Source organism: Pomacea canaliculata, linkage group LG11, assembly GCF_003073045.1.
Source record: "Pomacea canaliculata isolate SZHN2017 linkage group LG11, ASM307304v1, whole genome shotgun sequence".
Lineage (NCBI taxonomy): Eukaryota > Metazoa > Mollusca > Gastropoda > Architaenioglossa > Ampullariidae > Pomacea > Pomacea canaliculata.
In genome coordinates, this window is record NC_037600.1 from 4,713,447 (window position 1) to 4,741,023 (window position 27,577).

The following is a 27,577-nucleotide window of genomic DNA, read 5'->3' on the forward strand; positions in this document are numbered from 1 at the left end:
TTTTTTGCAGGTGACCAACCCCACCATTTGGGATGGGGCTGAAGAAATAGATAAGGTACAGATGAGCAGCACTCAGGTCCTAAATGCCCTTTTATGACAGTAAAAAAACAAGCCCTAATTTAACTGTCCAGAAAGCTTTTAGTAGACTTCTTTTGTTTAACCTAATGTTATTTTAGAGAAGAAAACCTTCCTTTTGATTAGAAACATTTACCAAGTCCTGAATCCCAAACAGTAGGAGGATAGTAACAACTAAACAATTAAAAGCCAAGCAAACAATTAAAAGCCAGTGACCAGAAAGGATTATCAACCTAGCACTCCTGCTCACCAATGCCAGGATTTCTGAACAGTTTAGTTGTCAACATTCTGCAAGTCATCAGATACACATGAATTGCAATGTCCAGATTGTTTATTTCTGAGCTGAGGAAAAAATCATTTAAAGAAAACATGGTCATTTGTCTAAAATGTTATAAAATCATTGCCACCATACCAGGCCTGTTCTTTTCATGTGCCACCCCATCCAGCCTACTGATGCAAAATATCTGAGCAATTTTAATGGCCAATCTCTATAGCAAGAAAATTTTTTAAGTCCTTGGCCATCTTTTGGAAACTTAAACTCAAGGATTCAGAAATGGAGTGTTGAGAGAATGGGTGGGTGTGGGGAGGTGGTAGGGGAAAGGCAGAACTATCATTCTAGCAGTAAAAACATGAAAATATTAAACACGTTGACTAGTCTCACACAGCAGAGCACAAGAATTAATGTAGTGGAAACTTTTTTTTTAAAGGAATATCGTGTTCAGGACACCAAAATGAAGTATACAAATGTATTGTGGTAAAAAAAAAATTTGCTCACAGTTGGTATTCGGTACTATGTCATGAAAACATGCACTCAGCACACCTACATGAGCAAATCAGATGCCTTTTTTTTTCTGCCCAGTTAAATAATCTGTAACTATAAAGCTTTTCCACAATTTCATAACTAAAGGACTGACTTCATCACAAAGTTTTTTTTCTCTGTAATGCCAAATGCATTTTACTCTTCAAGGTGACAAGTGAGAATTATACCACCTCACACACACAAAAAAGGGCTATGGCACATAGATGGCCAGCCTGACCAGGTGACGTGCTCAATCTCTACAAATCCAAATACCAAAAGCTGATACGGCCAAAAATAAGAACTGCATAAAATAATATCATTCATGGTCCTCTTTTTTTTTTCCTTCCACATGTAAGTGAGCATCTAAAAGGGAATTCGTAGAGGTAAAAGTCTTGTTAACCCACTTCCTTCTGGATTTCCGGTTGCGTTCAATTCCTGTTTCTTGAAATGCCAACAGGCAAAGTTATACACATCAAAACACTGTCAAAACAATGCTTGGGGATGTTCAAAAGGAGAGGCTGTCCATTAAAACTGCATATTCATTTCAAAAAGACCCCTGGACTTGTAAACATTATGCACAAGATTCATCAGTTTCCACTGGCAGCAGCCTTATACAGTAGGTTACAGAGTTGTTACATTTTTCATAGTTAAAGCCACAAATATACAAAGACAAAACCGATGACCTCCCCACCACCCCAACCCTCAAAAAATGTATGCAGGCTACTTACAAAAACACTTTTGTACATGGAATACCCATACAAATATCTTTGTACACACCTCTCTTACCCCTCATATCTCCTGCATTGGGTCCATTAGAAAATGAACATACAATTAAATACAAAAGAATATAACCATAAATTACACAGTGCACTGCACACAACCAAATGATGAAGATGCAGGTTCTTCAAAAATACCACTATTGCTGCATGCAGCAAATTACGCATGTGATAAAGACACCAAGACTAGCTAGACATTTTGTTTTTAATAAAGCATATAAACCGCTAGCAAGTTATAACTCTCACTGTCATCCCTTTTGCCTGGCAATGGAATGTTTTGACCCCCACCCTCCTTTTTTTGAAGCAAAGGCCGGACTAGAGTGAGTGAATATATACTGAACAAATCACCACACAGTCTGGGCAAAAAGAACATCCACAGGAACAGAGATTCAAAATCTTGATCACAGCTCAGGTTCTGCTTCAAGCACTAGCAGAAAGCTGCTCATATTCATTGCATTCATGTGAAACTGTCACCACATCACAGAGATAAAAAGACACCTAGCAAAGGTTGATTGGGTGCTTGACATGTCATCACAAGCATGTAGACATCCTGCCTTCACTTGCTGACCACCACTCCACAGACTTGAGTGCTGGTGCTATTTGTCACATTTAACCACTCTTTTCTTAAATGTTTTTCATGCAAAATGAACGTGCAGGTTATGGAAACTTGGTTACAAAGCTGAGTACTCCAGCAAAGCGCTTGATTCTCTTTCATTTCTATGGGGGACCCTTTTCATTTCATTTTCCTTGTGCCCGAGTTAAAACCGAAATGCACAGGATCTTGTAAATTAAGCAACTTCCTTTTTAACACAAAAATGAATGGCATATGGTTTTATTATGTTTCACATTCATGGCAAATCTTTGCAGCGTAGAAGCCAGAGCCGGTCTTTTCTCCCTCTTAAAGAAGAGTTTGTGGACAAGAACAGCAAAGGAGTTGGAGAAGAAGCTGAGGGCAGTTCAGAAGCATTGCTGCAATGCATTTTGCCTTGCTATTACTAGACCTTGCTGTGCTAGGCAAGCAATCATTCTTTAGGGTCTTTCTTGGTGTTAGCTACTTCACGGATAGAGGTCAGTGTTTTGTGAAACCAGGTGTTTTTGGAGGCCTGGATCTCAGACAATGCTGTGCTGAGCTGGTGGGTTAAGTCTTGTGTCTTGCACTCGGATTCAACCAGGGCCAGCTTTGTCTGTGCCAGTTCCAACTCCAGCTCTCGCACCTGTAGACATGATCAAAGACTTTTGACAAGCTTGACGGTCTAATAGGGTACATTTTCTTTTTCTAATGACTCAGTGCAAGAGGCTGTCCCCAAACATCTGTGAATGCCACCTTTTTATTCTGCAGATACAAGTCTACAAACATCCCCAAGTACAGGATGATGCCCTTTTTTATGACCTATAAGTATATTCCTGCCTGTACAAAACCCATTCAAAAAAAAAAAAACTCTTCTCTTAAACTTCTGCACTCCCATCCCAAGTGTCCTAGCATCAATACCTGTCTTTTAAGAAGGGTTACATCGGAATTTTCATCCAGCTCATTGTTTCTCATTTCTGGCAGCTTGATTTTGCCATCTGCATCCAGCATCTTGGAGCATGCCTCACAGTTCTTGATCTGGCACTAGAAACAAGACAAAGCCACCCAGAATATGAGCAACTGCAAGGCAGGTGACTGTGCACCTTTTAATCATATAATTACACTTAATTGACATGATTGCCTGTTTTCATTATTTTTCCTTCTTCCTCTAACTCTCCATCTTTTCTCTGACATCATTTGGTCACTGTGCTCACATTTTCACTGACAATCATACCTGTATCAATCGCAGATGCAAGCCTGCTCACCTTTATTCTCATAAGCTCTTCCCTGGCCCCCTTCTGCTGCATCTCTAGGCGCTCGCTCAGCTGAGAACAAATCTGTCACAGAGACAAGACCACATTCAAGCCATGAAAAGTTTATGAAGCATACACGATAGAACCTGCATTTTGGAATCAATTGTTTATCACAAAGGAACAGGACAGTATCACCAACAGAAACTGATGTTCTTCCTGAACACCCTTGCCCTGCAATTTCCCTCTGGAAAAATACATTCAAGTTACAATAAACAACAGCACACCTGTAGAGGTCTATTTGAGCAACAGAATAAAATAGGCCGGTAGATAGGAGAAAAAAAAAACAGGCAAAATATATCCGGTATATGTGTGCACACTCATGTATGCCCATACTGAAGGCTTACACAATGTCAGCTGGCCTGACCCACCTGTTTGTAGTCAGAGATGATGGCAGTGTTTCTCGTGTTCTCCTGCTCAGCACGCTCCAACTCGCGTCGGCACATCTCTTTCAGCTGCAAGAACAGCATGCAGACACAATGAAGCTAAACTTTTATCATCTTAACAGGTATAACTGTCATAATAAAGTACTCACCACAAAACAAGGGAAAAGGCCTGGCTAAACTGCTATATGTTCCAGACCGTTTTAACATTGATAAGCAGAAGAAGAGTGAACTATGTAGGCAGTGAAGGAGGAAGAAAGTGACTGAAGGAGACTGGCATGTGGAGCATGACATAACCTAATAAAATTCTGGATCAACTGACCTGAGCTGATTCCACCTCTAGGCGTTTCTTCTCCTCCTCTGTTTCTTTCAGTGTTTTCCGGGTCTGAGTGAGGTCTTTATCCAGAAGCTCACATCGGTCATGCACCTGTCAGGTGATAAATATACATCTATACCACTAGGGATGCACAGCTTGTTTACAGGTTTTGTTATTTAAGTTATGAAATACAAATTTCTGAATGTGTTATATATATATTTATATATATTCTGTATCTGTTTGAATGAGTGCTTTTAGTGTTTTGTATTCCAAAAATATTTGAAAAGCACATCATTTACTGTGGAAAAATGCACTATACCAGTCAGCATTTTTATTAAATGGTGAATCAAAATGGTTATTTTGCGGCAGCAAATATGGCATAACAAGGATACATGTGTAACCCAACTGAGAGAGGGGGAAGTCAAATGTCACAAACACAACACAATGAGGGCAGATCTGCCAAACACTAATACATCCCTACCCCATCTCTCTCTTCTCACCCTTTTGCTCTCATTTCAGTTCAACTCACAAGATCCAGTTCACTGCGGAGAAGTAGCTTGCTCTCTACCAGTTCATGCGCCAGGTCATCATTCTCTTGTTCCAGGCGCATGTTGTTGTCCAGCAGCCGCTTGTTCTCCCTCTGAAAACAGCAACCAGTTTTATTTGAACCTTGCTCTTTTGCCTTACTTATCAAATGTGTATCTCATGATGATGTTAAAGGATGATATAAACATCATCAGAATGAACTGATACAGTCGGACCTCGATAAGTCGACCTTCCCTAAGTTGAAAACCCCCCTATATCGAATTAATTGTAAGTTCCCGGCCAAATACCTGCGCCTATTAAGCCATTTTCCCTAACTCGAAAATTCCGTAAGTCGAATTTTTTTTCGGGTCCCTTTGAGTTTGACTTATCGAGGTCCGACTGTATAAGAAATATACACATTTATATCCACTTACACCAAAGAGTCAGAAACTAGAGTGGTATAAGAAACTCACATCATAACGTTCCACCGGATCTTCTTGCTGCATTGCCTGTTCCTTCATTGCTGCATATTCTTTTTCATATTTCTTGATTTTCTTTCCCGTCACCTGAGGGAATTCAACATGGACACGTATACACATGCACACATTCATGCAAAGACATACAAACCACACATACACATATAAATGCAAATCTTAAAAATATTAAGAGTCCTGGAAACAAATATTTTATGACAGCCAGCTATCAAAAAGCTAAGTTCAGACTTAGAATTCATCTTGACTCTTTGCCTTTAGTAAAGCAGTACATATACTTAAACTGGATATGTTTGTCTTTCTTTATGTCTATTAATAATAATAACAAATGCAAAAATTTTAAAGCACATATTGACACTCCTAAGGAGCATGCTCTTAGCGCCTAAGAACAAGACATGGACAGCATACGAGGGACAGGAAAACAAACGAATAATGCATTAACTAAGAAACAATAAACAAAAGTACTAATGATGAAGGAAAACAAATACAGAAAATGCAAAGAGGAAGCAAACAACAAGAAATGAGAGTATCATGATATTGCAAATGGAAGATGAGCAGGAAAGGGTGTGAAAAAGGACTAGCATGGTGGGAAAGTATGTTAGGAGTGATGTTTATGGACCCCTGTGGGACCCCGGGGTATGCTTGCCTAGCAAGCATTGTAAGAACAGGGTCCCTGCCATCCAGCCAGGCATGTCGTAAGAGGCGACTAAGGTGGACACCTCACCTAGAGGTAAAATAGGTTGTGGTAGGGCTAACAACCCCACCATGTAAAAAAAATCATGTTACAGAAACTAAAACCAGAGAACTCGTCACAGATGGCGAAGGTAATGAAGCACACCAGGAGACTGGACTAATGACGGACGACAGCCAAACCCGAAAGGGAGCTGGCGCCCCGACAGCGGATTTACTGAAGCCGAGGCAAAAGTTGAAGGTGGGGTGCTGGAACGTCCAGACCTTGTACCAGACTGGCAGGATGCTCCACTAGTCAAGGAGTTTGACAACTACAACTTGGACATCCTGGGAGTCAGTGAGGTCAGATGGACCGGCACGGGAAAGAGGAGACTAGCGTCAGGACATACCATCTTGTTCTCAGGAAGATCAGACGCTCAGCACTCTGAAGGAGTAGCTCTACTCCTCAACAAGAAAATGGAAAAGGCACTGCTGGAATGGAAGCCTTATGGACCCAGGCTTTTGAGAGCAAGATTCCATTCAAAGTACACCAAGCTGACAGTGCTAGCTTGCTATGCACCAACAAATGACTCTGAGGCAGAAGACAAGGATGCTTTTTACGATCAGCTCCAGGCAGCCTCAGAAAGCGTTCCAGCCCACGACATGTTGCTCATCATCGGCGACCTCAATGCCAAGGTGGGAAGTGACAACACCTACAGGGAGCATGTCATGGGCAAACATGGAATCGGATCCATCAATGACAACGGAGAGAGACTGGCAGACTTTTGTGAAGAAAACAACCTACTGATTGGAGGCACACTCTTCCCACACAAAGACATCCACAAGGCAACATGGACATCACCAGATGGGATCACAAAGAACCAGATAGACCATGTCATCATCAACCGAAATGGAGGAGCTCACTTCAAGATGTTAGAGCCTACAGAGGAGCAGACATTGCCAGTGACCACACTCTTGTGATAGCCACAGTTTCTCTGAAGCTGCGTCGATCACGAGGAAAACAGGCACGTCAGCAGAGAGTGGACTCCGGCAAACTAAAAAAATCCAGCCACCGAAAGGGCCTTTGCTATGGAAGTAAAGAACAGGTTCCAGGCACTAGGAGACCAACAAGAGATGACCTTAGACGACTTCAATCGAGTCTTACAGGAATCAGGAGAGAAAATACTGGGCTTCCAACGGAAAAAGAAAGAACAGTGGATCAGAGAAGAGACATGGAAGAAGATAGAAGAGAGAAAGTCAGCCAAACAAAGAATCAACAGCACCAGATCTGAACGCCTGAAGGAACAACTCAGACAAAGGTATACAAAACTAAACAAAGAGGTAAAGAGGATGGCAAGAACCGACAAAAGAGACCATATAGAGAAAACTGCAGATGAAGCAGAAAATGCAGCAAGTAAAAATGACCTGAAGACACTGTACAAGATAAACAAACAGCTAAACAACGGGTTTAAGAACAGTGATGTTCCAGTGAAAGACATGAGCGGTAATGTTATAGAGGGAGAGGCAGGAAAACTACAGCGCTGGAGGGAACATTTTGAGTCGGTTCTGAACAGACAGATCCCCCTCAGCTTGCAGACATCCAGCCAGCAGCTATAGACCTTGACATCTGCACAGACCCACCAAGCCTGGAAGAAGTGACAGCAGCAGTCAAGACAATGAAGAGCGGCAAAGCACCAGGGCAGATGGAATAACAGCAGAGATGTTGAAAGCAGATATAAATGTGACAGCTCCCAAGCTGACTGAAATCTTCAGGCAAATTTGGGAATCAGGGCAGGTCCCTGTTGCGTGGAAGACAGGGTCATCTTCAAGTTACCCAAGAAAGGAGATCTTGGAGACTGCAATAATTGGAGGGGCATAACACTTCTTTCCCTCACCAGCAAGGTCTTCAGCAAGATTGTTTTGTCAAGACTGACGGCAACTCTTGAGAAAGACCTCCGACCACAGCAAGCAGGATTTCGCCCTGGGCGATCCTGCTCTGAACACATCTTCATTCTGCGACAGATTCTGGAGCAGAGCAACGAATGGAACACACCGCTGTACATCAATTTCATCGACCTGGAGAAGGCTTTTGACAGCATCCACCGAGAGTCCTTATGGAAGATCCTGAGACATTACGGGGTCCCTGCAAAACTTGTTCAGGTCATTGCAATGCTGTACAGCGATTTCAAATCCCAGGTTGTCTGTGACACGGAGCTCACAGACCCTTCAACGTCAGTACCGGGGTGAAGCAGGGCTGCATTCTGTCGCCGTTCCTCTTCATCCTGGCCATGGACTGGATCATGAAGACTTCCACCAACAGTGAGAGGAGAGGGATCAGATGGACCATGACTATGACAGCAACAACAGCGCTAGAAGACTTAGACTTTGCTGATGACATTGCCCTGCTGTCACACCGCCACCAAGACATGCAGGAAAAAACAAAGGCCTTCTCAGAAACAGCTGGAAACCTTGGCTTGAAGGTCAGCACAAAGAAAACGAAAAGGATGAGAGTGAACGCCAGAGTCCAAGACAGCATCAAACTAAATGGAGAAGAGATTGAGGAAATTGACAGTTTCACCTATCTTGGGTCCAAAATGTCAAACACCGGGGATGCGGAGGTGGAGATTCGAGCCCGACTGGCGAAAGCCAGCCAGGCCTTCGCCTCACTCAGGAGCACATGGAAGGCAAAAAACATCAGCCAGAAGATCAAGCTGAGAATCTTCAAGTCAAATGTGATCAGCACCCTCCTTTATGGATCAGAATCTTGGAAGATGACCAAAACCATCAGTAACAAGCTTGACGTCTTCCAAAACAGATGCCTCAGGCGCATACTTAACATCTTTTGGCCAAACACCATCACCAATGAAGAACTCCACCGAAGAACTGAAACCGAGTCCATCACCACGCAGGTTCAACGAAGGCGTTGGCGATGGATTGGACATGTGCTCCGCCAGCAGACAGCAGACCTTTCCAGAGTCGCCCTACGATGGACTCCAGACGGCCGAAGAAAACGAGGCCGCCCAAAGGAAACTTGGAGAAGAACAGTGGAAAGGGAGATGAAGGGAAAGGGCTGGACATGGGGTCACCTAGAGCGGGTTTCAGCCGATCGACATCGGTGGCGGACTCTGGTTGAGGCCTTATGTGCAACCTGATGCACGAAGAGGAATAGATAGATATAGATGTTTATGGAAGAGGTGTGTTTTCAATGCTTGTTTAAAGGATTCAATAGTGGGTAGGTGGTGCATATGGAAAGGGAGAGAGTTCCATTGTTTTGCTGCACAAAACCTAAAACAGATTTATCAGCTGATAGCATCAGAATTTTTTTTAAATTGCAGCCATATGAACTATTTTTACTTAAATCTTTCAGACTCAATTTTGTTTCCTCTTCCTCTTTTACAAAAGAAAAAAGGAAGATGCTTTGTTTTTATCAAAAAGAATCTTTCTCTGAAATCTCTAACCAAAAACTTGACCCACCTTCAGAGCAATAGCTGTCTGCATGAGCTCTATAGCTGCTTCTTCTGTTCGGAAACGTTTTGGCAGATGTACACGGAAATACTTCAACACCCCTTCAAAGTCATGTGACAACAGGTCTTTGCGAGACAGCTGCAACAGCATGTCAATGTCAACAGTTTCTTTAAACCACAGGATTAATTTAAATGTTAAAAAATAATAAAAAGCAAATGATACATTAAACTGCTAAAATGACACTAAAAATAGGAAATGATATGTGTAAAAATCTGCATTAACCCCCTGAGCACAAAGAAAAAATATAATTGTGAAATAAAACAATGGCGTATCCTCAAATATGGTGAAGATAACAGTGGGTCATGTTTGTTTTTATTATTGCTGCTCTCATGTAAGCATTAGACCAAGAAACCTAAACATTTTTGGGAAGGAAAGCTTGAACTTTGCAATGAAAGTAATGAAAATTGCCTACTTTCACTCTGGTGACAGCAATAAGCCAAGAAAATTCATATTTAATATAAAAAAAAATCAACACATTTACTGGGCTACCTGCCTTCTACAAAAAAATCAGCAAAAACCTATCTTCATCAATTAGAAGAACAGACTGGATCAAATATCTTAAAAATCGTTAGCAGAGTTGTGTTCAACAACAGATTCTTTGCTAGTGTCACCAACAAAGTCATCCTTGGGGAAATTGCTTGATGAGCCACTCATTTTACAAGAAAAAATTTCAAAATCACTCAGAATAAATTTAAAAGGGCTTTAAAACTGCAGGAAGAAGACCTGAAAATAGAAACAAGCTTTTCTTTTTTGGTTGGTTTTAAAAACCATGACAGTGGCTCATCCTGCTGATGGTTAAGGACAACAAAAGGAAGGCATCAGGTCCATACACATCAGTAATCTAGGTGTGCCTCAATCCTGACATTACACCGAAAACGATTTCAAAGGAAGTAACCCTGTCTCCAGAAGTTGTTTCTCTTGAATTAAGTTTCTTGAATTAAGAAAAAGTATAAAACAATATAAAACTGACTTTAAGCCAGACCACTGATGAGAAGCAAAATGTTTTAACTTTTGAAAATGACATTTCAGCCAATCAGGACACTATTAGTCTTGCTTTCTTTGACAACATCTAAACCAGTGGAACAAATCCACAAACAGCAAAAAGATATCTGCATTTCCCTCACTCTTTTTATTTTTTGAACAAACATACACAAAGATAATAAATACCTTCAAAAGGCCCAGTGCCACACTAAATATCATGAGATTACCCTGAAAAAGAAAAACACTTTTTTTATTCAAACAGGAAAACCACAGACACTGTGAAATGTAATAATGTGCATCGCAAAATTTAGACCCCAGAATGTTAAATAAGTCATTAACAGGATCTCTAAATAAATTAACATGATCTATAAATAAGCCATTGACAAGATCTTCACAGTTTATTCAGTTTTTCCTTTAAACTTGCTGCCAGTTTAAAAACTCAACAAGCATAGCACAGTACAATGACATTTTTATAATCAGATATTCCCTCGTACTGACAAAGCCCACTACACATTCTGCTCAGCAGTCTAAACTCCATCACTTGAAACTTTCATCCACACCCACAAAATTCACTGGCCTACCTCACTCAGATAGAGGTCAAGGATGTGGAAGACGACGTGGAGAGGGAACTTTGCTGTGAACAGCGTTAAGAACCACTGGGAGGCAAACATGTGAACCTCCAGTCCCATATCCATGAAGTGTTCATATAGATCACTCATCTGGTCCTGTGCGCATACAAACTGCCATGTGACTGAACAGATAGTCCTGCATTAAGAATGCACACACGCAAACATCGTCTAGAGACTGTATATTCAGTCCTGCGCACAAATGCACATTGCCAAAGAGCATAAGGTTTGTGTACATTGCTGTAAAAGAAGTATGGAGGACACACACACCTGTAGCAAGCGCTCCAGCTGGTAGAACTTAAGGTGCAGCTCCTCAAAGCCCTGTTTGAAGAGGTTACGGAGGCCATAGTCAAACATGATCTTGGTCAGCACACAGAAGGCTTGCTCCTCTGGCATCTGCAATAGCACCTAACATTTCATGTTTCTTCTTTTTACCACCACTCTACAGCACATCCTGTCTAAAATTTTTTTTCCTGGTATCACCAGACACCAGTGTACTAAATGCTGTTGAAGAATACTGACATGGCCTGCTTCCATGTTCTCACAGCCTGCAGTGTTCTCCTTCTCTTTGGGCTTACTACTTTTTAAACTCTGCTGGAAACAGTGTAACCCTTAATCTCTCATTCCCTAACTTTAGATTTCAAAGATACCACACATCATCCATCCTGCCTGGTCTTTACCCATGCCAAATACAGGAACAGAACTCACAGAGAGAAAAGCAACAAGGGAGGATCTGAGCACAAAGACTAATAGTTAACAAGAGCATTGTGACCACATTGTGACCACTCAGTATGTGACTGACTCAGTATGTCAGTCTTACAGTCTGACATAAACAAATTCAGAGACATCTGCAGGTTCAAGTATTATCTGGCTGGTAGGTGGAAGAGCAAGGACTGCTGGCTTTGACTTACATGCAAGAGCAGGGCAGCAGCTAGGAATGAGAGACCTTGCACATAGCCAATATCTTCATCATATACAGAGTAGGCCTGAAATAGGGACAAAAAGACAAATATAGGTTTGCTTGGATTTCCTTTTAACACCTCTTTTTGTTAGTGATGCTTGATCTCTATTGTAAATGTAGTACATAGGTTTTTAATAAAATCGCAGGAAAAAAAAAATCACAGCTTCCATCAGGGAAATGCTAGCAGGTGTTTAAACTTTTTACATCACTTTTGTTGTATCTTCCACCCCTGTAGCCAGGTGTGGATCTTAATTAACAGACTGTTGATCAATTTTTTTTTTATGCACCACATATAAACAAAACAATATGCATTTATTAATAATGTGGTAAATGCAGATTGAATGACATGTAAAGAAATGCTGGCACTAGTGCTAAATGACAGAGCTGGTTTTGTTATCAAGCTTCTGGATGTGCCCACAGCTTACAGCTATGGAACTGAAACAGAACAGAAAATCCTACTTTGCTGATTCTGTACAAGGAGTCCTGTCCCAGACCTCCACTCTCTTTGAAGAAGTCGTGAGCTGGGAAGGTGCGATTGACATCTCTTTGTATCACAGCTTCAGAAGGAGAATCCTGAACAGTAAAAAGTGACAAGTTGTGGGCAACAATTACTTTTTGCCATTTCAGTAATAACCCTCTTTTTTCTTGTTTTCTGCTTGACATTTTTGTGTAAAAATTCTTTTTTTGTTTTCATTTAAAAAATATCTAACATTTAAAAAAGAATAATATCAAAGGTCACAATTTTTCTTTAACAAATTTAACTTTTTAAACAGAAGTGTGTAACAATTTATTTATTGCACAAGTATATAGCTTTTTTTCAAAAAGGAAAACTTTGCATGGCAACAGACCTTAGTGATCAGGACTCGGTATTGCTCTAGCAGGTGGTCGCTGTCCTGACAACCTGCCAGCAATTGCCAGACTTCGCCCCTCAGTGCCTCTGGAATGCCTTTGCGGACAAGGCTGGTCACCTGCTTGGGACGGGAAGATAGGTTGCTGTGCCAGCGTGTCAGCACCTCTGCCCAAGCCTCCAAAAGGTTGCCATCTTTCACCTCTTTGCTGACAATGCCTGATCCACTCAGCAGAGGCTCATCAGTGTCTAACATTTAAGGAGAAAAGAATATTTTTAACAAGCAAATTCCTCCTTCAGAACAGTCTTTTTCCTTTAAGAAAATGAACATTTCCTTATAAATTCTCTTTCTTTGATACTTATTATACAACCCAGTGATTTATCAGGAACTCAAAGGCTGTGATGGGTTCCACTGTCCTCCAATGCATCCAACCTAAACTGCTATAAAAGACTCTGTAAAAAGAGCTCAGCATTCTTTTTGCCAACCCCCTACCTCCATGCAGACATTTTGGGTATTTTTGTTAGGTTGGATGATATTGAAAAAAGAGAATTTACACGGATAATTTAATTCTTTCATGAACTTTACCCGATGACCCGACTAGCAGGAGAATCACTATCAAACAAGTGAGCAGGTGTATGGATCTGTCACCTCAAGCTTGCAATTTCTCAGGATCTACTGACAAAACACATTATTTTTTTGCTAAGGCCAAAAGGTAAAAGACTATCAACAAGTTAAAGGGGTAATGGATGAGGGATTCAAAGGTCACTAAATTCAGGTAAGAATCTGGGCCAGAATCCAAGTGGAATAGTTTACAATTCTTTGAGTGCAGTACCTACAACTCACATCCACACAGTGAAATACACTTAACAAATTCAACTATTTAATATGATCTGGAGATTGACTACAAAGAAATAGTCTCCTGAGGTGACAGAGCATCTGAACTTGTCATATGCATGAAGAAGGTAGAACCCATGCTGAATGCCTGGAAGGTGCTCAAATAAAGAATAGTTCTCTATCCTCCAGCAGGTTTAGGGACCAGATGATGAAAGAATAAAAGCCCAGCATGAATGTGAACAGAAATCCCCACTGATGCTACTGTGTAGCAAAGCTGTAATCTCTTGTTTCAGAGCATGTAACCAGCTGGCACCAGAAGGTGCTGTCATCTGAACCTGGGTGGAAGAAGGCCACATGGTGAAACCAAGAAAAAGTCCCCCTGTATTACACTGAGTACCCAAGAGCAGACAGTTTTAAACACACCCAAGAGTAGACTGTATTAACACTGAGTACTCAATAGCCGACCGCTCCGAAACAGCCAGGCTGGAGTGTGGACTTGAAGCAGAGCACCAGGAGGGAGTCTTGCAGTCAGACCAGGGTCTGGCAAAAGATGATGCAGCCTTGCACCTAGTTGCTGGAAAGGAGAATCGTGCTGTGTGGACCAGAAACTGGTGCTCGGCAGAATCGACAACTTCTAAGGAATCTTTGGAAAAATTGCCAAAGGTGAAGAAGTCCATGAACTCAGGTTGATTGGTTGAGATTTACATCATGCCAACAACTATTGTGAACTATCAGAAGCAACAGCAGAGGGTCAGGGTTAAAAAAAAACAACAAAAAAAACCCCCAGAAAACTCTGTCCTCACTTCCACCTGCAGTACCCTGTCCCTTGATCCTCTGACCATGCACCACAAACGTTACAGCCATATAGTGATAAAAAGAAAGCAGAACAGCTTGCAGTGCAGGCGCAGACAGAAGATTAGGCTTGATGACAAATGTACAAAAAACCAGGCAGTCAAGCAGTAAGTTGGGAAGGCTAAAAAAGATTAATGGCAGCAAACCACTGAACCTAATGAAAAGACTGGAGAGCTCTTTTTATGAGGCATTTTATATAGTGGTCAAGGGGGAATGCACCCCTTGCACCCAGGGCCACTAGCTCCACTGACCTGGAAAGTAGTTCATTTGGTTACAGAGAATTGTAGCCCCTTAGCTCCTAATAATTATGTTGCCTGGTAAAGTTAATAAAAAAATTGTAAATCAATTAAAACCTAAAATGCACATTTCATATGATTCCAATGCTAGCTTGACATTTCTAAATGTCACAATTACCAGGATATATTCTGTAACAAATGACTTTATGCTGTTACTAAGGTCTGTACTATAAGACCTTTCACAAAGCCGTTACTGACAAGGCTATAAGACTCTGTACTAAAGAAACTTTTAAAGAAACATGGTCATAAATGAAAAGAAAATGTCAACATCTATACAGTGATACACCTTAGGCTCTTTATAACCACACCTCACATTGACCATAACATGCACAGTACTTCATGTCGTATAACATTAATTATCCTAACACATCCCACTGAACTTCTGCCTGTAACAGAAATGTAGCAAGCAGCTTTTACAACACACAGGTACAAGTTGTTGCTGACAAAGTCTCCTTGCCCATGTAACAAGCCACTCCCACCATCTATTTCTAACAGATTACTTGGGTGATTACCACCCACCTCTTTAAGTGTAACAACTACTTTTAATAAAGAAAATTAAAAAAAAAAAAACACTTATTTTTTTTTACATATTCGTGACTATCAGTACTGAGAAGCAGGAATTGCCTTGGACCACTTCCCTGCATAGCATCCAGCCTGAATCTTACATAACTATGAAAAAAAGATGCTACTACTCACCCATTCCACTACACAACTCACAAATCTGAGACAGGAATGCACATTCCAGAACAGAAACCTTTTATAATTGCAAACAAATTTATAGTCTCTTAAATTCTGTATCCTAGTTAAAGAAAAAGCACTGCTAAAGCAAGCTGACAGTTCCTTCATTGACACACTAGCACTTCTTAGGGATGGAGAAACACGGAAATCTCCAGCCATGACATTGTCTTGATAAACTTCCTGTTGGCGGTGACCCAACCCTGACCTTGTTTTTGCATAGCTTGTATAGAATCTACAAACAATGCCAATCAAGGAAGGAAACACTTCATAAACTGCAGTTTTACATAAAAACTCAGGATTATTACAAAAAAAAAAAAAAAGCCTTTCATGAGCACTGCAACAAATGACCTATACAAAACCATTAATTCCCCTCATTTCCTTTTCAACACACAAGAGGGAAGCATTACTGAATCAACACTGAATTTCTGACATTGGCATAACTACCCAAAGCATTTTCTGTAATAGTCTGCACATAAGCCTCAGAAAAAATTTTGTGGACAACGAGAACAGTCAGGTCTTCAGCAAGACAAAGTTTTGTCAAGCAACAGGAATCCAACAGTGGCAAAGACCAGAATGATTCAGCTTAGAACCGATAAAGTGTATTTAAAAATGCAGATTTGTTTGCTTGCTTTTGCTTTTCAGCAAATATCTTTGCCATGAGTGCAAAAATAAAAAAATAAATAAAAAGGTTTAGCTTTTCACCATATCTGCAAACCAGTCATAGAAACCAAGAAAAATATGTTTAATTGTCAACGAAGATGTAGCAGACAGGAAAAAAGCATCAAAAGACTCAAATTCAGCTGTGCTGTGAAAGCAATTTTTTTTTAATCCTGATTGGAACATGAAATAAAATGAGTATGTTAGAGATCCGCTACACAAGAAACCTGCTGTTCTTCTCAGACTGAGAGGTGTACGGGTGGGTGGGATTGGTGTTTTACACTGAGCCAGAACTGAAGGTTACATCATGGCAAGGCCTGTCAACAAATGCCACATGCACAGAAAGAATAGCATGCCCAAAACGAGAGTTGAATCCACGACAGCCAACCCTCACTATTTTGGCGACAGGTGCTAGCTTTTGAGCCAATATATCGCCTATTACCAGACTGAGAAGCGATGACATTTCAAACTTACACAACTCGTCTTGATCTGTCTATAACTTTGACCCTCCAAACACGCCTGTCTTTTTTATCAGACTCTCAGAAGTCATGAACATTTGATTCAAACTTACCTGACTCATCCTCAGGATCCTGTGGAGTTTGAACTGGCTCTGGGGGCACTTTGCTGGCTGACTGCAAGTTGAGGCTGAGGCTAGTGTTGCGGCGGTCACGGTCAGTTTGGCTATCCACCTTGAGCACCTCATATGCTGGCTCACAATCCTGACCCTCCACCTGTCAGGTATGCAGTATGGACATAAGAATTATCTGTGCTTTACCTTGTTCTTCAAATGATGTTTGGTCCTGAATGCCACTGTCTACAACATGTAAAATTTGCGTCATAATATCTCTAACTAATTGTAAGACAGCGCCTGTAGGGAATTCTGATTCCAAAGCCACCAACACATTTTTTTAAAGAAGCAATGAGGCTCTAAATAGGTCATCACCTATTCTGATGAATGGAATGGGTCAGACACATGCTTTATTGATTTGTTGTGCAAGGTATAGTTTACTTCCTGTCATTGAAACAACCATTTCACAATTTTAAGCCTTATTTTCGACCTTTTTCTTGTGTATTCACAATTTATCATTATGCTCACCTGTTTCAGCTTTACAAAGAAGCGTTCATAATGAGGCTTTTTAGTGAATTGCCAGAACCGTTCACTGGTGGGATACACTTTGGCCCGCACCTCCAGAGCAAAGCGAACAGGCTCTTGTATCCCAAAGATAACAAGGTCCACAGCGACGGTTAGGAAAACTCTGGTATCTAATGATTAAAGAATGAAATACTTCAAGATGTCATGCCAAATCTCTATCTCTAATTTTAAAAAAATGCCATTACAATATACCTGCTTATGAACCATAAATACAAAAGTTCTAAATGGTGAAAGTAAAACTAATGTGCCCCATCATAATCAACCCCTTCTAAGGGTGACTGCTCATGTGAACAGGCCTTGTATGCATGTAGACTGTAGATGGGGTTTAAATGAGTTTAGCGCTGATCTGGATGATGACCAGCAAAAAGTTTGTATGCATGGAGCCTGGAGAAGCTCTCTGGCCTGGCAGACCCTGCTTAAAGCTCTCAGGGCTGAATAAGTCGTTACTTATTAAGAAATATGATGGCCCTCATGATGTTCCAGTAGCAACGTTGATTAATGAGACGAAATCGAATGTCTCATGACAGATTGTGCCCATTTAAAGAGTTTGATGACTTAGAATTGTATTGCAAATATTTTAGATGAGAGAACATTCTAGTGCTAACTGCTGAAGTGGCATACGAGATCACTGTTAGCAATCAGCAAGGTACATTAACACCTGAACACCTTTGCTGCAAGTGCTCATCACTCTGATATTTTGCCACATCAAGCTTTCAAGAAATGTATGGAGAATTGAATAAGATTCAGAAACTGATTCAGAAACATTAGTACATTGTCAGGAAATTGGCATTTATTCAATATCTGAACATGTCTTTGCCGGATAACTTGTTTTATTAAATTAAGGCAAACCTTATGCTATGCCAAAATGCAGATGTAATAAATAAATGTACAAATATTCATTTTTCCTTAAACATTTTAGCAGCTCAATAGTAATTGAAAGGTTCCAGTGCTCATCACATCAGCACACTAATAACCCAGATGATGCATTATTACTTGAGGTAATACAATTTAATCATTGAAAGCATCCATATATCCTCCCTGTTGCCTACTGTGAAGGGCACAGTGGACTATTGCCAATAGTTAGCCTGTGATCCGAAGGTATGTTGTTTATGGAAATGACTAACCTAAAAGAAGACTGTGTGCATCCTCTGTTCATCCTAGCATCAACCCCACCTCCCACAGATTTTAAGTGTTTGGCACATTCATTGTGTGACTGCTGTCTTGAATAAATTATCTTCCTCACCTGTCAAACTGCCAACTGGACACCTGACCACAACATGTAAGTTTTTCAAAATTCTTCTTTGTATTTAGCCCAGACCTTCCAACTGGCATAAAGATCAACTCGATTGATGACACATATCATGCTCAAAAAACTTCTTTCATATCACTTATTAATGCCTCGAACATTAAATCTTTAGAAGAAGAAGAATGAATCTCAAGAAAATAAAAACAATTTCCTCACCTTCATTTGAACCCCTGAAAATACAAAATCTTGAAAGCCCAAGCGCAGATATGGAAAGTATTGTGTCATTGTTGAATTTACAGGAAAACACAATGACAGAATAAGTGTGCATACGTTCCCAAAGGAATCATCATTGAGAAGACAATGGATCAACTTTGTTCATACGTGACTTCACTGCTCTTACACAATACCCTGCAAATGCCACTTTACTCCTGAATGTTACCAAATAATGTATACAGTGAAGAAGCAAAAGGGTTTTAAGGTACTGCATCTTGAGTGGAGAGTGATGTCCCTTTGCCTAACTGGTTAGAGGGTGACAGCTCTCCCTCACTTTTATGTTTGCCCATTGATCTGCGTGAAGTTGTGTGTCTAATGTTCATCAGCAGGGCTTCTGCTAAGGCTAAATTCTTTGGGGTCCCAGGGACCCCTTCTTCAGATTTTTAAGGGGTCCCTGTTCTTTGCCCAAATTTGAAGGGGACCCCATTGACGAAAATTGAAGGGGTCCTCCGAACTTTTAATGCGTACTGTACGCAATTTTTTGCGGAAGCAGAAGCCCTGATCAGTACATCTTTTATATTTGCTACGTTCCTGTGAGGATTTCTGTGTCGTAGCCACTTTCGTCTTTTCCTGGGCCATTTTATTTCTACTGTCACATCTGTGCCATCTTGCCATTTCTTAGACTTCAGATTTTCACATCGGCAGTGTGAGCTTCAAACTCTGATTACCTTCCTGAAGCTGCTTTAGAAAGATTTGATACTGGAAAAGAACGGTAGAAAGTGAGACAAAGGACATAGGAACCACATGGGCCCAACTGAAGGGAGATGTCCAAAACTGGGTCCACTGGCGAGGTGTTGTGGCCCTATGCTCAAGGGAGCAACACAGAATAAACTATTTTTTCATGAATTTGACTTCAATTTTGCTCTCACAGAGTATGGAGTGATTTTTCTGCTTGCACCAAAGATAATTTCTGTACAAATGTCATAAGAACTGATTTTTGGATGCAGAACTGGTGCAGCACCCATGCTCATAAATAGTTCAAGCACAGTATTATAGCTGTGACAGGGGTAAACAACATTGAAATAAGCCAAGTGGCTGGATATTATAAACAAACAATATCATAAACTCCGAGACAGAATATATAGCCCCTGACCTTTCTCTGTTTCAGTGTTGAGAATCTCAAAGCATTTCTCTGTGGGATCCCAGTGGCCAGCAATGCTGTATGTTCTGTCATCAGAAGTATATCCCATGCTTACCTGCAATCAAAGGAAACAAATATAGTAAACAAGCGAATAAGCTAACATATGACTGTGGAACGAGGCTGCACATACTTGTTGTTCTGCTTAATAACAAATGGTCTTCAACAAAATTGTAGGACAGTTACCTAGGAAAATTGAGTGGGAGAGCATATGTGAATGAGACAATGCATGCGTGTGTGTATGCACATAAGACGATGCATATGTACAATATAGCTAGTCACTCTACACTCATTCTCTGAAAGCATCTGTTCAATGAGTACTTTCCCTGAATTACTATTATTAACTCCCTTGCAATACTGTCATGCCAGCCATCATATAGCGACTCCATCTTTACACTGTTTACACTACCCACATCCCTTCATACCTTGATCCATTGCTTTACATTCTACTCTTGTACCTCATCTTTATGTTGTTCAGTGTGCCTATATGTACCTCACCGTCCACTGTTATTTTTCATTTATCATGACTGGTCTGTGCAGAGAGTGCGATCTATCTTGGTAATGATGTTGCATATTATAAGTACCCATTATTATTATAGCCTTTAATCACACAAATTTGTATTTCCTGAAAGCAACAGGAGCAAAAATGAGAAGCAGAAGAAGTAAAACAATAAAAGAACAGATTGCAAACAAATTCTCTCGATCTTATTACCAGTTCTATCAGCTGCATGTCACTGTGCTTGACATTGCGCCCTGGTGATATCAGCAAGCCAAAGCACCTGTGACACAAAGTCTCATATTAACTCCCTTGGACTGCACCTTTTCAAGCAAAGCTAAGGTAATAGATTTATAGTGGTGTATATTCCCAAGGCTTCTACTGGCCCTCCCCCAACCCCACAATCCAATCATCTTCCACAAAAAGAAAAAAAAAGAGTCTATAGAAATCTACTGTAAATCTAAAAATGAATTTAAATGTTTGCAGTGACAGTGAATCCGAGATTATGGATGAACAATGTGATGTTAGTGTTGCACATTAGATGTCCTTGGTTATATAATAGAAAATGTTTTGTGTGGACCTTGTCTGGACCAGTTGTAAGAAAATGTGTATACTGTTATTAATGTATTTTTATAAGCGTGTTAGTTGGGGCTATTTTCCTACTTAAGAAAATGTCTGTAATAGAAACTATTCACTCCAGAACAAAAAATAGAGAGAGAAAAAGAGACTGATTCACAATAAAAATGTAGGGTTAGAAAACAATGTATACTTTTTAGTCTGTGAAGGCGAAAATTTTGCATATTTTATTTTTCTCCTTCTTTTCATGTTTCATTAATAAGGAAAACTAAACCCTAAACTGTTCCTTTTTTTAAACCCCTCAGTCATTTACTCACTCTTTCCCGGATGCTCAAAACTTCCCTTTTTCTTACCTGCCTCTGTAACCATAACGCTATTTAAACTTTGTAAACTTTTATAAGCCAGTAAACTTTATTTAAGCTTTTAATGTTACTACTCCTCCCTCCCCCCTGACACTGCTTTACCACTATGCCTTCCTTTCTTTAATCTGTCAACTAGTCACAATGTATTGTACACAGACTCAAGTTCAGGCAGAAATTTATTGGTTTCTGACATGTTCTTACACTGCATCTTTACATGACTTTTTGGTTGCTGTATCTCAGTTTTCGTCATCCTGCTAGGCTACATCAACCAAGGTCACTGCTGCAAATCACTAATCTATACACTTGTGACATCACTGTACATCTCTACTCATCTTTCATGTGTGTTACAGTTACAAATTTACCTCTCTATTTTCAGCTGATGCGGGCCACCGTGCTGAACAGTGATGGCAAGTCGCTTCTCAGAGTTTACTCGGAACTTGAAAATGTTTTTGTCTTTCGGACAGGTAGAGTAGCTGCCCTTGCCATCATCCTCTTTGAATTCCAGGCCAACTGTGAAGGTGAAATCCTGCTCAGTATCTGGAAGTTCTGTCAGACTGCTTGTTGATGTGCCATGCTCTTTCTTGGGGACACGGCGGAATGTAGTTGCAAAACAGTACAGTATTTTGGCTACCTGACACACAATAGGAGGAAAAATTCTTAGGTCTCAAACTAAAGAATGATCCTTTTTTGGTCAAACAGTATACCATCTACTACAAACCCCAAAATATACCTGAAAATTATACTTTCATAATCTGAGTTTCAGATATGCAGAGGTAAAGCATTTGAATGACTGACGTATTACAGATGAGTTAGTTTACCAATGACAAATAATGACAAAGTCTTTACTGGTTAACTCTGGAAAAGAGTAGCTTATTAGTCTACAAATTTAAGTTTTTTAAAAAAAGGCCAAAGTTTTAAAAATTTTCTCAAACCTGTACAATTTCTTCCTCCGTCCACATATTTCAAATAAAACTTCCTATATTAAAAACACTTATCTGCAAATGCAAATGTTTAACAGAATCTTGGAAAACTCCCACACATATATATCAAAACAAAACAGATTAATTCAGAAAACAATGACCCATAAAATCCATCTTTCCATTTACTGTCATGTGGCTTGGTCATACCAAACTAGAACTTTTCCTGGGAAATTCTCATTTAAGAGAGTATATATATCCTCTACATGATGTTAGTTTTCGAATACCACTGACACCATTTTTCTCATCCAATCAGAGGTTACTTCTTTAGTTGCACAAAACTATGTGATCATAGCAGGGTCTACTGCATGGAAAAGCTGGCAGTGTGGTTGGACTTTAAGTCAAGACACGTTTTTTATAGGAAAAATTTGAGAAAACAATGACAAAATAAAAAAAAAACAAACAAACAAAACAGAAACTTACTGCTTCACTGAGGTCACAGCGGAAAACGTGACACTGAAAAATAGCCGTCTCAGCACTGTCTCCATGGCTGCAAGTGAATGCAAAGCACTTTTTCTCAGCACTGTCTGGTGGTCCTCGTGCACAAAAAAGGATGCGATGGATTCGGAAGCTGGCAATGTCTGTGTTGCTACCAGGATCAAGTAATCTGCAAAAATAAAAGTATAAAAATAAATAACCACCAGAATTCAAAAGCAAATTCTGGAACTTAAAAATTTCTTATTTGGAATTAAACATGTAGCACCAGACACTCCATAGCTTTTGGCGCTTTTTTTTCATTTTTAGCTCTTGGAATGGCATACCTAGACTGCAGTTAAATGATCTCAAGCAAGGTGAAAGAGAAAATAAGCTAGAAAACTGGAGGAAAACTACTATACAAATCATTTTCCATGAGAATAGAATGCACCCCGCTGTCCCAATAGGCCAGATCATTAGTCAACAGCAATGCAGCTGTCCACACTCAGTGGGCTGCTCTAATAATATTTCATCACTTTTTAATTTCTGGGCGGGGTTGGGGGGAGGGCAGAAGAAAAGTCAAAATCACAAAGACATAGCAGTATATAAGGAAAGAACCAGCACTGATTCCTTTAATCCAATTTTTTTTTCTTCTCTGTGCACACATACACCCTCTCACTTACACGTGCACTCTTTCTCTCTCTCTTACACACACATATACAAAAACACATGATGGTGAGATGGGCAAGAATAAATACACAGAAAATATTAGATTTCCACTTTTAGTTTTACTGAGACAAAACGATTTGTGAAAGCTGCCTTACACACAAAAATGAAAAGGTTGGTGGAGGTGGTGAGAGGGGGTAAAGCAATAGTAGCTTGCAGGGGATGGGGGTAAACAGTGATATGCAGTCTGCTTTCTCAAGCTGAGGAGAAAAAGCTGCGCTATAGTAAGATACATAGCATTTGGCCACCGGGCATTCTTGTGGATAGAGAGCTAATTAAATTGCATAAATAACATTCTTCACTTAACAAAAATGCAGACAAGTTTCTCTATTGATATGTTCTTAAGCAGTATACTCCACAAGACATGACCTCAGCAGACTATGACAGGCATCTTCCCTACAGTTAAATTCCCTGTTTGAGAAGACATAATCACACTGATTATAATCACACCTGCAAGATATTCTAAAGTAAATAACCCATAATTCTAATGATTTTCACAAGAGGTCATTACAATTTTTTTTTAATCCTACATCTCTGACCCATTTAATAAAATGGTCCAAGATTTAAAGGACGGAAAACAAGCATGCAACTTGAGAACCTTAGCTCTGTGGAATCACCTCTGGACATTTGATACTAGCAGATACTTTGCAGCATTAAGCAAAGGATAGGTTACATTTCAAGCAAACCAAAGACTGGTGAAAGTTTACAAAAAGGTAATGAAGTGAGGTGAGTGCAAAGCAAAGCTAGGACACCAGGCAATGGCGACAACATTAACAGCAGCATGCAAGGTTTAGCTTTAGGCACCCCTTTCTCAAATAAGTGAAAATACACCCAATTGCATTCTTTCCCCCTCTCCTCTTTCGACTTCAACCAGATATCAGCAAGCTCACTTTTTTCCTACTGTGGTATTCATATGAAAACTGAATCATTTCAAAGAATCTTCAGAACATGTTTAAAAATTACTCATTTTAAGAAACTGTTTACAAAGATGGGATTTTTGTAACAAGTGTCTAATCCCTTATCACATACAGAAAAGCAGTCTGTCTCTTAGGTAAACAAAATACTATCCACACTCAACAAAGATGTGTACTGTTCCTGCAATGCACGTAAGCTTTGCAAACTGAAAGCAAGGAGCATTGCACATAAGCTAAAAATCATCTTAAAGGATCTGATGTTAGAACCAACCAACCACCCAACCAACCTACCAAACAGCAAAATAATGAATGACAATGAACAAATTATAAAAAAGAAACAAAAATAGAGATAAATGAGGCAAACTGATTGCAAGAACAATGAAAATTGATTTTGGAATGGCATCATATTTTTAAGTATTCTGGCTTGCACTACAAATAAAAAAAGGAAAATTATAACAAAAATCAAACAAAATATTTATTTTTTAAAAGAAGCACAAATCATGATGCAATGAACTGATGCAGAAAATTCAATTTAAAAAATGGCTTTGTGAAATTAAGAAGAAATACACTAGCTTGTCAAACAGAAATTCATACCTAACGCATCCACCTGAAGGTCTGCAAGGAACAGCAAACAACACATCAGAACAGGCAGACACAACTATTAAGTCAACTGTTTACTCTTATCAAAACAAGACTCAGGACTGGCATTAGAACAAAGATCACACTAAAATGTGAAAAAAAACATGCCTACACCAGAAAGTACAACTTGCACAAACACAAACAGGTAAACATGGATATAACACAACTGTATTTTTTTTTTAAATCTACTAGGATGTTCCTTTTTAAAAAATGTCCCAACCACCCTTTGATTATCACAAGTTATCCTGTAAAATTTACATGTATTACCATTGAATAACATTAGCAGTTTGTAAGTTTCTGCAATGCTAGTCATAATCAGTTTGTGTCTGTTCTTTCCCCTTCAGTCACCAACAGTCTGTCACGAAAGATCACTCTTTTCTAGGTGCCAGTTCACATTTATACCTGAACATAGTATCTTTTTATAGAAAATGTTCATCAATGTGCAAGGCCACAACAATCTGACGATAAATAATGATGAGAGCTTTCAGATTATTCTTGAAAGAACAAATCACTTCTCTGTGGTTTATTTTTGCTAAATGAATAAGATGGTCTGAAAATCCTTTGTGGGTCTGACACAAAAAAATAGGAAATAAAGTGATAACAAGAACTATTTTCCTAAATCCTATGTTTATTTGTATCACATAAACACAATGTGACAACAATGTTTATTATTTGCATAATTAGGAATGATTCACACACAACTACTTTGTGGTCTTATTTTCCAAGACAGACTCTGTTCTCTAAATTGCTAGATTTACCCAAATAATTTACCATTTTATGATTAAAAACAAATCTTAAATTTTTACAACTGCTGGATAACTTTGTTACTGTTAAATTCCAACACAGTGCAAGCAGTCTCGCTAGCTAACCCTCTTTACTCTTATTTTAGATTGTTGTTTACACCTACATGACAATGCTCTTGGAAATAACTAATGCTCAATGCTATTGGTTCTCACGCATGAAAGAGATCTTCCCTCCTAACAACTTCCTTGCTGACATTCTAGCAAGACTCAGGTGTGCTCTCCGCTTAATCATCTTACCCCATCTACAACACTCTACATCCCCCCCCACACACACACACAATCACTAAAAAAAAAAAAAAATGACACCCATCCACCAAAGCTTTCTCAACTGAATAAACCCTTCACCAAGTTTGGCAATGTTTTTTACATGACAGTTATATAAACACTTATATAAGCTTGGTCAAAGGTTCATCCATAATTGACCAGTTAAAAAGGACACATACAACCCTACCACCAGTACCAGTATTGGTCATAGTAACAGCATTTGGTACAATGAAGATGCTGTACGACTGACCTATCCTTTCTATGCTGCACTGCTAGTTATGTTTCAGTCTATGTTGTATGCAGTCTGTAAGCACTCAGCATAATTAATCTTTGTTAACAGTCAATTAATATCCATACAATACTGTCACTATCAGATCTTAAACAAAAATTGAATAACTACTATCTGCAGTTTTTGTATTATGAAGTCTAGATGATTCTGTGAAAATGTAGCCAATACAATAGGTATAAAATTACTGTGTACCAATATGGTCATACTTTACAGTGAAGCATACAACAGGTAGCTTGGCAAAAGTATTATTACTACTACTCAACTGAAGCAAAGGTATTTTTGCAAATGATCCATGAGTTCTACAAACAAACAACATGCACTAAATGTTAGAAACTAAACAAGTGGAGACTGGTCAATGCCTCTCTGAGGTTGATGAAGACAGCTAATAGAGTAAAACCTTTTCATTAAGACCTTCTGTATTTGCAACCTCCACTTGGATACAACCCTAACAATTTTCACAGAAATATTTTCCTTCATTGTTATTATGACTATACTCCCAAAGAAAATTATGACCAAAATGGATACTTGACAATACACATTCAGAGAACAAATCTCACAATGGTGCATAAACATAATTTTCTCTTTAAACACTTTTGTGACAAACTTGTCATAATTATTCTTTAGTTTGGAAGCTCATAATCAGATGTTCAATTAATATTAAACAGATGCAACTGCTAAGCCATTTATTTAGCCTTGGCATGGGTTTTCTTGACTTCGGGTGTTGGGATGATATGATCATCACTATTAGATTCAGGTGCAAGGATAAGGTTTAGGGTCAAAATTACTAGGCTCCCACCTCCATTCATTGTTGTCTTTCTTTACCAGCACTCAGTTGTCAATTGGGCTTCATTTACAACCTTCTGTAGAAGTAACTTATTTATAAAAATAAGGTTCTTGTGACTGTTTGTGTTCTATTAGAACTTTTCTGGTGAAGAATTTACATTAAAAAAATACATATAGCTCATTTTAAAAGGGCATCTTTGTCCAGCACCTTATATGTTTATTGATTGCTGTTGCATGGAGAGTTAGTTCTCCTATAAATTTTCAACCAAGTGCACCAGTGGAACAATCACTAAG

At 39.4% G+C, this 27,577-nt stretch overlaps 1 protein-coding gene across 5 annotated transcripts in view; it reads right to left on the reverse strand.

Annotated features, from left to right (window-relative positions):
• Nucleotides 1-388: 388 nt before the first annotated feature.
• Nucleotides 389-27,577, reverse strand: part of LOC112574678 (rab GTPase-activating protein 1-like) — a 40,342-nt gene continuing 13,153 nt past the window's right edge. For 3 of the 5 annotated variants that reach the window (XM_025255901.1, XM_025255898.1, XM_025255899.1), the window contains 21 exons: nucleotides 25,100-25,120; nucleotides 22,875-23,058; nucleotides 21,837-22,105; nucleotides 20,753-20,819; nucleotides 19,996-20,098; nucleotides 17,327-17,493; nucleotides 16,802-16,961; nucleotides 12,854-13,101; nucleotides 12,465-12,578; nucleotides 11,956-12,030; nucleotides 11,315-11,440; nucleotides 11,000-11,143; nucleotides 10,605-10,646; nucleotides 9,387-9,515; nucleotides 5,226-5,318; nucleotides 4,757-4,867; nucleotides 4,234-4,338; nucleotides 3,900-3,983; nucleotides 3,484-3,555; nucleotides 3,140-3,262; nucleotides 389-2,864 (listed from right to left, as the gene is read on the reverse strand). In XM_025255901.1, the coding sequence (XP_025111686.1) occupies nucleotides 2,673-2,864; nucleotides 3,140-3,262; nucleotides 3,484-3,555; nucleotides 3,900-3,983; nucleotides 4,234-4,338; nucleotides 4,757-4,867; nucleotides 5,226-5,318; nucleotides 9,387-9,515; nucleotides 10,605-10,646; nucleotides 11,000-11,143; nucleotides 11,315-11,440; nucleotides 11,956-12,030; nucleotides 12,465-12,578; nucleotides 12,854-13,101; nucleotides 16,802-16,961; nucleotides 17,327-17,493; nucleotides 19,996-20,098; nucleotides 20,753-20,819; nucleotides 21,837-22,105; nucleotides 22,875-23,058; nucleotides 25,100-25,120 (2,629 nt within the window). In that variant the 3' untranslated portion in view covers nucleotides 389-2,672. The remainder of the gene's footprint in view (nucleotides 2,865-3,139; nucleotides 3,263-3,483; nucleotides 3,556-3,899; nucleotides 3,984-4,233; nucleotides 4,339-4,756; nucleotides 4,868-5,225; nucleotides 5,319-9,386; nucleotides 9,516-10,604; nucleotides 10,647-10,999; nucleotides 11,144-11,314; nucleotides 11,441-11,955; nucleotides 12,031-12,464; nucleotides 12,579-12,853; nucleotides 13,102-16,801; nucleotides 16,962-17,326; nucleotides 17,494-19,995; nucleotides 20,099-20,752; nucleotides 20,820-21,836; nucleotides 22,106-22,874; nucleotides 23,059-25,099; nucleotides 25,121-27,577) is intronic. The other 2 variants (XM_025255902.1, XM_025255900.1) reach the window with 1 other exon arrangement.